The sequence below is a fragment of the Echinops telfairi genome, unplaced genomic scaffold (genome assembly GCF_000313985.2).
Source record: "Echinops telfairi isolate 266 unplaced genomic scaffold, ASM31398v2 ScPeMD7_10;HRSCAF=50, whole genome shotgun sequence".
In the NCBI taxonomy this organism is placed as follows: Eukaryota; Metazoa; Chordata; class Mammalia; order Afrosoricida; family Tenrecidae; genus Echinops; species Echinops telfairi.
This window is the reverse complement of record NW_022103907.1, coordinates 365,985-378,037: the sequence shown is the minus strand read 5'-3', so window position 1 is coordinate 378,037 and position 12,053 is coordinate 365,985. Positions and strand designations below refer to the sequence as shown.

The following is a 12,053-nucleotide window of genomic DNA, read 5'->3' as shown; positions in this document are numbered from 1 at the left end:
TGTTCCAATTAGAAATTCCTTGTACAATAAGAAACTTCTGAATACTGAATTTTTCTTGTCAAAAGACTAATACGCATAACAGAATGCTACATTCTTCATAACAGTAGAGTTCAACCAACAAAAATCTGAACATGGATATTACTTAATTCACACATGCATGCATTCATTCCATTACTTCAACAAATATTTACTTGATTATCTTTACTGTGGTAGTGATTGGAGAAATTTAATAAACAAAACAGCTTCAAAAATTATTAAATAAAGTTACTATAAACTCCAAGATTTTGATTCAGCCTTGGGTAAATATATAGTTTAAATCACATACTACCAGTTTTCAATGGGATTTAATGGAAAACTTTCAATAAAAAGGTTGTTAATACAAATAGTTTTGAAACTGCTAAGAACTGGATTAGTCTTACTATTTGCTGAGAACAATAAAGGAGAGAGAATACACCTACTCCTCACTTACAACTCATTATCTGACATTTCCCATTACAAAACTAGTAAAATACTTAACTATGCCACACATTAACAAAGTACATCTGAGGTGACAAACGCAGAGCCATGAGCAAAAGTAACAGGATGGTTGAGATTATATGTCAACTTGTCGGCCAGCATTTTCAGTGGTTTGGCAATTACGTGATGATGTAACTTGACAGTTCAGCAATGATATAATTTGGCAGTGAGGTAAATCCTCTGCTTCCCTGAATTTTTCAAACCATGGACAGAGTCCCAGCTTGAAACTCTCCTCCTCATGAAAGTGGATAAAAACCTAATTGTTTTACATTATCATACCATCGATGGCACTAGCTGCCTCCACAAATTCTCAGAAACATTCATGAAAAGCTATTAAAAAACCTAACTTTTAAATAATTTTCAAATAAGTACAGCTGCAAAGAGAAAAACCTTAATTTGATCATGGCCTAAATATCAAACATGTTCATGGAAATAAATAATCTTGCCATGTAAATATTGAGATGAATAAATATATTATCAGGTGGGCAAAACAACACCCAGTAAAGGTGTCTTAATTGATCTTCACATGAGTTTAACTTTGTGTTCAAAGGGTTTATTTGTTGATTTGTTTGTTTTAATTTTCTAATTTAGTGTATTGTACATTTTGCCATTTTTTATAGTGTCAGAAAATTATACTCTAATGATCGCATCAAGGCTCACTGGGCACCAGCCTCATAAACCCCACACTGAGAAACGAGGAGAGTCTCACATACCCTATGCTTGTGAACAGGTGCCAGACCTCAGCCTTAATTTCACGAGGGTTAGAGAGAAAAGCTCTTTAGAACCAATGTAATAAAGGTCATTCCTAAAGTCCCCAGTTCACGTCCCAAGTTTCTTCTAATTTATAGTCATTTCCCCTTTCTCTTCAGGAAATGGAGAAATGGGAGAACGACAAAAACTATTTTGGAAAAAGACTACTCTAGAAATGCATTGCACCCCAGACAAAGGGGATGAGTTAGCCTGCGGTTATTCAAACATTGGAAATGTAATTATAGTCTGGGATTTGGTCTCTTGACACCACCACCACCACCACCTCCAACACACACACACACACACACACACACGTAACAGTCACCTCCCCTATAGTAAAAAAAAATCCTTTTAAACCTGTTATTATGCAAGGCCTGGGCCTGTTGCACAGCCTGCTAATTATTCAAGGAGGCTGTAATTCAGGAAAGGGGAAGCTGGCCCATTTAGATAAGCATAGACCATAGACGATAGAAGCAGAAATCCTAGGGAGCAGCAGTCTGACAACCCCTGGAGTAAAGAAGACAGCAAATGTAAACTGTTGAGCAAATGTAAACTGTTTTCTTGTAAACCTCTCTCCCTTTTGTCTCCTGGCCTGAAAGACCTCTGATCTTGTAAAAACTGTTAATTGCCTCCTGGGACTACTGCAAAGCCAGTTTCTTGTCATATAGTTTTGAGGTATATAACATGCATGATTTTGACTGAATTATTAATGGCAGAAACTCCACTGTTTCCTTCTTTCTGTCAGCACTTGCACAAATAAATCTTGGAATTTCTCAACAACATATATATATATATATATGTATATGTGTATAGCTTGTTTTATTTATTTTTAATTTTTCAATCACATTTTTTTGGAAGGAAGACCAAAAAAGAATTGATGCATTTGAATTGTGGTACTGGGGAAAAATAATAAAAGTCTATGGCCTGACAAACGGACAAACAAACCCGTTTTGGAAGAAGTATAGAGTACTCCTAAAAGACAAAGGTGATGAGACTTCGTCTTACGTACTTTGGACATGCTGTCCGGGGAGACAAGTCCCTGGAGAAGGAAGGACACCTTGCTTGGTAAAGTAGAGGAAGGCCCCAACGAGACGCTCGGACACAATGGCTGCAACACTGGGCTCAAGCATAGGAACAACTGTCAGGGAGGGAGAAACAGCGAAGGGTTGTCCGTCCCATGCCTGAAGGCCCCCTAGAGGAGGTTGGAGGAGCATCAGGGAGCCCTCAGCCAGCTATAAAGACTAACTGGGCATGCGCCAATTCAAGGCCAAGCCAGGTGGGCAGTACACCTGGGCGGCCCAAACTAGGCCCAGGCGGGCTTAATTCAGCCAATGGGGTCAACCAATACCTTCAACAACGCCTCCCAGCCATGGCCTCAAATAACTTGACTGTGTTGGGGGATTTGGGGGCTCTTCACCATTCTGCTCCTCTGTGCTCCGGTCTCTCTGGCCTCAGGCTACCATAAGTGGGTGTGCAGCCCCACAAGATTGCCTGTGTTCCGTGACTGTAAAGCCTGCAACTTCTTCCATCGTTTATAAAAACCCACTTGGATCATAAACCAGGCTTTGGCGTGAATTTTTCTCATGCGAAGCCAAGAAGAACCGAGGTATTTCCCACTCGAGAAATCTAACATAAGAAGGCGTAGGAGCAGTGTTTCTTTGTCTTGTGCAAGGGTCCCTGTGGGTCAGAACTGGTGGCTGTCACCTAACATTTGTAACTGACACTTAAAATTACTTTCTAGATGGATATGTAACAAAGGTTATGACAGCATCCGTATCACTAAAGTATCTCAAAGTTTACCAGTTTGAAAAAATGTAAGGTAATTTTTTTAACCAAGGAGGGAAACGCCCCTTCAACACTACCTCCTTTTCAGGCCTCGAAGAAATTTATATGCCTTTTCTTCAATTTGTTAATATTTTTCTGGCTCTGTAACCCCATGGCACACCCTGATTCCAACACTAAACTTAAGCATATGGCCAACATTCTTCAGAAAACTTTCCTAAATTAAGTCAAGAGTTTCAGAAGAAAAAGCCAAAACATTTGACTTATCTTTCCAATTCAATTTACTTTTGGATGCACAATTTCCTTGATCAGTGGCGTCCTCCCTTTAACTTGGCTTTGGGCTGCTTAGGCTAGGATCCTCACTCATCTTAATGTTAAAGAATCCCATTACACACAGCTCACTAATTATTCATTTAGTATAGAGCTTAACCAGTTACTGTCATTTCCAACTCCGGTGTGTCAGAGTAGAATTGTGTTCCAAGGAACTTTCAATGTCCATGTTTTTCAGGCTACTGGCAAGGAAGAAGCCATCAGTCCAGGCGGATCTATAAAAATGTGTAGTCATTCAGTGTAAGCAGATGCAAGAACAAGGCACGAGGCTATGAACAGAGGATTAACTAAATGCTCCACGGGCAAGATTTGTTAGGTAGCTAGAGTTAGGGACTGGGGGTTGTCCTTCACATGCCTGCAGAGGCCCCCCAGAGGAGGTTGGGAGGAAATTAGGCAAGCCCCAGCCAGATGGGAGGTGCACCTGTGAGGTCCAAACTAGGCTCAGACTCATGACATCACCCAGGTGGGCTTAACCTAACCAATGGAGTCAACCAATACCATCAATCACGCCTCCCAGCCACAGGCTTGAAATTTCCTGGCTGTGGGAAGGGGATCCTCTCTTTACCCTGATCCTGGTCAGAAGCGGGTTAGAAGGTGGGGGAGCACACATGCCACCTGGGCGTGCCCCCTTAGGGCCCACTCTGGGCCTGCTTGGGGACCACATGTACCCGCTCTGGGCCTACTCGGGGTCCACGGCCTTTGGGCCCACATGTTCTTAGCTTCTAAGGTTCTTGAGCTTCTGGCCTCCTGGAATCCCGCCTCCCCCGAGTTCCGCACCTGTGAGTGCTCTTTTCCATCAGGTTGTTTGGGCCCAGTTGTGAACCCCTTTGAGACTCTAAAACCTGAAACTTAGCCCGTCCTTCATAAAAACCCACTTGGATTGCAAACGGCCTTCGGCATGAATTCTTTAATTATGTGAAGCCCAGAACCAAGATACTACCCACTCAAGAAACCTTACCAGATTCTCTCTTAAAAAACTGAACCAGCTGTTTGGAGAAAGCAAGAACTTCAGAACGCCACAATATGACATACAAAGATGCCCCATGCTAACAGCTGGCCCACCATTCACCCACTTGATAAACCAGGTTCATCTGTACAGAAATCCCTATCAGTGTTTTATTATGTGTATTACATATAAATGGAACATCAAAAATCACCACTTATTTGAAGAAAGTCTACAGAATAACAGAGGGGGAAATGATGAAAAAAATAACTAGGGTAGAGGGTGGTAGGGATATGCAGAGAACAGAAGAAAAACATTTAATATAGTCATAAATTTATTTCCTTTGAAAGATTGTACTGAAGTCATAAAATAAGAACAAGCTGCTGTGAAAAAGGAATGTAGAACAAGAAACAGCTCTTACGAATTAAGAAACCTAAGTATGACTGGTAATAAACATATGATCAGAGGGCTACAGGAAAGCATAGGGGTGGCATCGCAGAAAGTGATTAGAGCCTGTGTTCTAGCAAGATAAGGGCATAATGTGTTCACCAAAAAATGAGAAACAAAGAGTCTACAAAACAAAGCCAAATCCAAGAGAAAAATTCAGGCAAACCCCATATGTCAACAAAATGAGCAGAAGTAGGTCTGCAGAGCAATCATTTTCGATTGAAGCGAAAGAGACAATCTCTTTGTTAATCAGAGAAGACAATTATAGTTTTACAGTAGACACTAAGTTATCAACCTTAACAATATATAAGGAAAAGAACAGAAGACAAAAGTTGGGAACTGAAGGAAGAGATGTAGAAGGAGAGGAGTTAATATAAAATTGGGAGCCAAGATACATTATCTGCTTAAAGTCACCCACTTGCGTTATTTAGAAATAATTCAGACAAACACTATGGATCAGGGCTAGGTACCTTTTTGTTGCCATTTGGATATTTATAACATCATTCATGAGCCCAAATGGTCAAACATTTAATTAACTCATTTAATGTGATAGCTCAAACTACTTCTCTTTGGTGAGACATGTGATGTTAGCTGGTAGTGATGATACTGTGAGTCTTTTATGGCCCCAGGGCCAGACTTTACTATATATATCAGTGGTTCTCAACCTTCCTATTGCCACGACCCTTTAATAGAGTTCCTAATGTTGTGGTGATTCCCCAAGCATAAAACTATTTTCATTGCTACTTCATTTTTTTTTTTTTGCAACTGTTATGAATCAGGTGACCCCTGTGAAAGGGTTGTTTGACAACCCCAAAGGGGTCACGGCCCACAAATTGAGAACCGCTGCTATAGATGGTGGGCTGAATCAATAAATCTTGCACTTTAGCCCTCTGGGGTCACAAAACCAGTGATCCAGGAGTTTAAGCCAGTCCAGAGACACATTAGGTTTTGGTCCACAATATTTTGGATTTTGAGAAAATGACCAACATCTACTACAGAAATACGTAAGAACCATGAAGCTGGAATATATGGAGAAGAACGGAGCATCATTAACAACCTAAACTATGCAGATCACACAACCTTGCTTGCTGAAAGTGAAGATGATGAATTGAAGCAATTACTGATGAAGAACAGAGACTACAGCTTTCAGTATGGATTACACCTCAACATAAAGAAAACACAATCTTCACAACTGATAAATGGAACAAAGAGAGAAGCTTATCTACAATCAATGCTCATGGAAGCAGCAATCAAGAAATCAAATGACGTACTATACTGGGCAAATCTGCTGAAGAAGAACTTTTAAAGTGTTAAAGAACTAAAATGTCATGCTGAGGTCTCATGCACACCTGAGCCAAACCATGGCATTTTCAGTTACCTCACAAGAAGAAGAACCCTAGACTCTGAGAAGAAAGACCGACAGGAAAAGAACGGCTGCACGTGCATTGTGGTGTTGGCAAAGAGTATTGATTACTCAGTGAACTGACGAAAGAACAAATCTGTTTTGGAAGAACTACAAGGGAGCTTCAAAAAGTTCATGGAAAAATTCTACTACCTTGCAATTCTATTTCTTCACAAACTTTTAGAAGTGCCCTTGTATAGCCAGAAAGTTTCTTAGAAGACAGGAAGGTGGGCGACTTCATCTCACATCATTTGGACATCTTTTTAGGGGAGACTCGTCCCTGGATAAGAACATCAATGTTCAGTGGACTGTCAGTAAAAAAGGGGGAGACCCTCAAGAAGTGAACAGACACAGTGATGGTGATGAGACAGTTTGGGTAGCATTCTGTTCAACTCTATGTACATAGGGCTGCTATGAATTGGAACTGACTCAATGGTACCTGACAGCAGTAGGTCCATATCCCCAAAACGGATAGAATTCGTATAATATCCAGATTTCTACTTCTTTCAAGACACAGGAGAGGCAATACAGAGTAGAGTTCCCTTGAAAGAGGGTACTCCAATTTACTACTGAGCTTACTTTTCCTGTTATGTTAGCAGTCTGACCCTGGTAGTCATTTATATTTGGCTCTCATTATACAGTAGTAAGATATTACTATTCCTAACCCATGCCGGAAGTCCTTGAGCGAGGTCTCACACACTCTGTAGTCATCGGGAGTACATCCAAGCTCCCCATTCATGGAAGCAGGGCTTCCAGAGGAGGGTCCGCAGCAGTGGTGGACAGCAGCAATTTCTTCCTAAAATGGCTTGGAAACTACAGTTTCAAGGACTGGACCCTCTTTGATGACGTATTTCCAAAGAGCTGGCTAGAAAGACTATACAATAAAAGAATATTGTAGATGCTAGGAAATTTGTAATTTCCACACATGACTATTTGATTGTCATGTATTCTTGTTCACTGCCTTTCTTTGAATAAAACTAGGATTGAATGACATATAAAGAAAATAGCAAATCCTAGTGCTCCAGGTCTTCGACAATAGCACCTAACAGTTTGTAATAAGAACAAAAGCAGAAAAGTCAGTAACTAGCACTGGGATCTGTACTTCGGGGGGAGCAGTCATCATTTACTCACATTTTAAGGTCTCTCCAGCATATGGTATGTGCAGCTTAAATCGGTCACAGTTAGGTCCAGGAGTCAACGATGTGCAGCTTGCAAAAGAGAGTGAAGAAAATATTTTAAAAGGAAAGGTTCACAAATGTAGCAAATAAAAGGTCATAGTTATAAAATTTAAAAAAAGATTAAAACCAAAAATATCAAAACGAACCCACGGGCTTACAGAACAAATATGTCTTCAATAGTCATAAAGGCCAATACCATCAAGACTTGCCCTATGAGAAGTAATTCATTTATCACGCAGTGTATTCAACTTACATATCTTCTTAACAACAAATGCCAACACTGTGTAACTACTCCTCACAAACAAGTGTTATCTTGACTTTTAACACTAAGTGTAAAACCCAAAATAGGTCTGCAGTCTTTGAGGGCAACATTCTAAAAGAAGAATAGATCAATGTTCATATTTTAAGTACAGGGCCATAGCGCTGACTTAGTTGGTGCAAAAAGGAGCCCACTTTGGGCCTTTTTCTGGTTCCAGATGTTGTGTTTCTTCCCATTGAGGCAGGCACTTCCTCTAGATGTGACAGGCCCTAACTTACCAATCTTTAGGAAGATATAATGCAGTACACTCAATTTTGGATAAAACGCAAATTTAACAGGGTGGGGAGACAAGTTTGTCAATCAGGTGTCAATAGTTTAATTTATTTTAATCTATAACATCACCATTATGTGATGTTCCTTGTTCTTCACACAGGTTTACTTTACAAGATAAATTTGATGACCTACACGACATCACTTCAGTGGCACAACAGCATTCATTATTGGCTTCTTAAAAAAATATATCAGTATGAGGCAGTGGTATCAAGAGTTGGTGCGACCATCTGTGTTAAATCACACAAACACACACACACACACACACACACACACTCACACACTTTCCAACACAAAATCCTCAGTAATGCTTATTATTAATTTTAGTTATAAAATAATAAGTAACAAAATAATTGTAAATTGCTTAAATGTAGTATTTCTTAAATTATATGAATGCTAACAAATGCATTGATTTGAAAAGTCCTTTCACATTGAATTACAGCATTTTATTTATATTATAAGTTAACTAAGCGGCAGTCTTTGTTCATTTTTCTTCTCTGTTTCCTTTAACTATTATTGTATTCTCAAAAAAGTATTGATATAAGTTCACAAAGACGAATTACCATAATATTCTAGCTAGTGTCAGGAAATCTGACAAAATCAGCAGCTATAAAAACACCAGCAGCGAGGAAAACAACATGTGCTAACAGTGCACGCAGATAAAACTATGTCATTCAGAGAGTCATTGTAATTGGGCAATAATGACAGCTCTGAGCAGAGCGAACAGAAAGTTCAAAAAGTAAATCAGTGTAGTTTTAACCTTAAGTACATGGATACATAAGGAAGTTTGGCTTAATAAAAAATGTCTATGAGAATTTTTAAAAATATACTTTTGACGAAACCCTTCCTGTACAATTTTAAAGACAGTCATTTTGGTACCTCCCCTGTAACTATGTCACCTGGTGCAATCCCCTCCCCCACCCCGAACTCCCCTAGTGATGCTCATGATGCGAAGTCAACTGAGGAAGAACTTGTCTCCGTTTAGGGGAAAAGGGTGAGGTTTTTCATTTATAAAATAAGGCACGGAGTGTATTTTCTTTCATATTTCCAAAACTGGCTCTGAAGACTATTCTGAAAAATTATGTAATGAATGAGACATTGTTGGAGTAAATGGATATCTTCCTTTGCGAGCCACGTTCAAGTGCCCGGCCATTTGAAAATAAATGTGAGGTATGGGAGCTTTAAAAAGACTAACTCAAACTTCATTTACGACTTCTTTAGTCCAGAACTACTTTGGTGCTATAGGTTAAGAGTTGGGCTACTAATCGAAAGGTTGGCAGTTTGAAACCCCCAAGCTGGTCCACAGAAGAAATGCAAGGTGGGAGACAGATGAGCAGTGTGCTTCTGTCAAGATTTACAGCCTCTGAAACTTTAGGGAACCGTGTAGAACTGTCCTGCAGGACTAGGACTAGGGATGGGTGGCAGTGGTTTGGGTTGGGTTATTGGAATGTGAAAAGAAAACAGCAAGATAGAAACTTTAACTCAAATCCAAATATACCTAACATAAATCACTAGCTCTGAAATAACAGTAGCCTATGTGAATGACTAAACTAATCTCATTGACTATTCTGCTTCATTTCACTAGCAACTAAATAGTAATAATAACTGGTTTAATTTTGCACAGGTTCTAAGAACACATTCTTCATTTCTTTCCATGTTAAAAATTCTTTGGGGTACATTTTATAAAATGCACTAAAACATTTATTTCCCTCTTAGACTATAATCTCTTTATAAAATAGTTATTTTAAAATACTTACAGAAAATATTAAGTTAGAGCACTATAAAATAAAACTATACTCAAATGATAGTAATGATCCTACAAGTAACACAAAGAATTTTTTCTCTTACGTTATATTCAACCTGAAGTGCTTTAAATGCACACTTACAATGAAGTGTCCTTTTGGGATTTGAGGATCAAACTATCAAACTACATAGTTCAAAGACTAAACTTTTTATGTTTAATAATTTTATTGGGGGCTCATACAGCTCTTATAACATCCCACACATCAAGTGTATCAAGCATATTTGTACATATGTTGCCATCATCATTTTCTAAACATTAAAGATTAAACTTATTAATAGAACTGGAAATGTTCAGGATTCATCTGACTCAGGTTTGTTTGAATAACTCTGTCCTTCCATGTGAAACTGATTTACGTATGTGTTCTTTTTGTTTTTGGTTTTGTTTTGAGTAGGCAGATTCACTACTGAGCTACACGTCACATTATTTACTTTATGCCTTTCCCAAGACTAGGAAAATGGGTGTTTTGTGTTCTGCCTCATCTTCCTCCTTTGCCGCATCAATATCTGGTACCAACAGCCCTAGGATGTTAAAAAGCTTATTTCTTAATTGGAGTCATTCATTGGCTGACTTTCTTTCATTTAGCTATTCACTGGGCAATATCCTAGGTGTTAGGAATACAAAGGATATGAGACAGACAATATCAAAGATCCCATAAAATTTAAATTCTAGCAAGGAGAGGAGAAGCATCAGACATACAAAGATATAAAGATGGTTTAATACTGTTACATTTGATGAAGAGAATAAAACAAGATACTGTGATAAACAGGAGGTGTTTTACATAGGAAAACCGGGGAAGACTTCTGGAGGAGGTAAACTCTGACACTTGAATAACATAAAGGGGCCAGCCAGGCAGAGTTGGGCGAAGAGAATTCCAGGCAGAGGAAACAGCTGGTGCAAAGCCACAAAAGCAGGAACAAGCATGCTGTATCTACAGGAGAGAGGAGGCCAGGGAGGCTAGAGCAGAGCAAATGAGGGAGGGAGTAGCATAAGCAAAAGACTGGGACAAAGGAATAAGCAAGGAGCAAACATATCCCGCAGGACCTTTTAAACAGTGGCAATTAACTTAGCTTTTATTCCAAGCACCAAAGAAAGTTTTAAGTAGAAGGTAACAATGTATGAAGTGTCCGTTTTTAAAACATCATTCTGCCTACTGCATAGGGAAAAACAGACTGTCAAGAGGTAAAATGGAAACAGACCGTTTCAGGCAAGAAAGATGATGGATATCTGGGTGGCAGCAGTTTGGACAGACAAATGGATTTGCTGAACAGGGACAACGAAGAAAAAATCAAGTTTATGGAGAAGTGAAATCCAGAAATGATCATCAAATCTCACATTTATATTGGAAACAGCCATAATAATGGGTGGACTAGCCAATGCATTTTCCCATTGTCAAGGAGTTGATTCACTCATGGTGACCCCGCATGTTTACAGAGCACGACTGATCTTCATGGGGTTTTTTAGTTTGAAAATCGTATTTGCCAAAAGTTCCTTTCGAGAGAACACTGTATGTTACTAAAAAAAAACAAAAAAACAACCACTTACTTAGAATGGGGAAGGGTGGTAATATTCCTGAAAGAGCATCCTCATGTTAAAATGGATAATCTCCAATTAGCTATAGGGTATCTGTATTTTATTTTTGAACATTTTATTGTATTTTTAGATGAGTGTTTATATAGGAAATTGGTTTCCCATTTAACAATTTATATACAGATTGTTCTGTGTCACTGGGCACCATGTGCCCCAAAGCAAGGATTGTTCTGTGTCACTGAGCACCATTTGCCCCAAAGCAAACATGAGAAGAGCCAAGAAACTGGGTGGATGGAAATGGCAAAGGCAGGGCAGAAATGGAGAAAAGGCTGACACATGGCACTCACAGGGACAGAATTAACTCGAGGGTGATGAGTTTGTTATTTTTTTATTCTCTAGTACTACCACTTCTCTGTCGTTGTCATATGGTGATAGCTTGCAGGTTGCTGTGGTACTGGAAGCAATGTCACTGGTATTTCAAATAACCATCTGGGTAACCTAGAGTGAACAGGTTTTAGCAAAGCTTACAAACTAAGCATAGACTATGAAAAAAGAAATGGGCTGTCCACTTCTCAAGAATTAGCCACTTATAGAAAGTAGGGAAACACTGTCAGAAACGGAAAACCTTGTAAATAGACGCAGACCATTGTGGGATATATTGCCAGAACAGGAACCCTATCAGAAGGCACTCAAAATATGACCGAGGACAAGCTGCCCTCTCAGAGTAGAGTCAAACAAATTGATGGGGATGGAGTAAAGTTTAAGAACCTTCATTTGAAGACTGA

The 12,053-nt window shown here is 39.2% G+C and overlaps 1 protein-coding gene across 1 annotated transcript in view; it reads right to left on the bottom strand.

The window, feature by feature from the left end:
- BABAM2 (BRISC and BRCA1 A complex member 2) overlaps positions 1-12,053 on the bottom strand; it is a 528,405-nt gene that overhangs the window by 471,232 nt on the left and 45,120 nt on the right. The window contains exon 3 of the mRNA XM_004711139.2: positions 7,302-7,378. Coding sequence (XP_004711196.1) covers positions 7,302-7,378 — 77 coding nt within the window. The remainder of the gene's footprint in view (positions 1-7,301; positions 7,379-12,053) is intronic.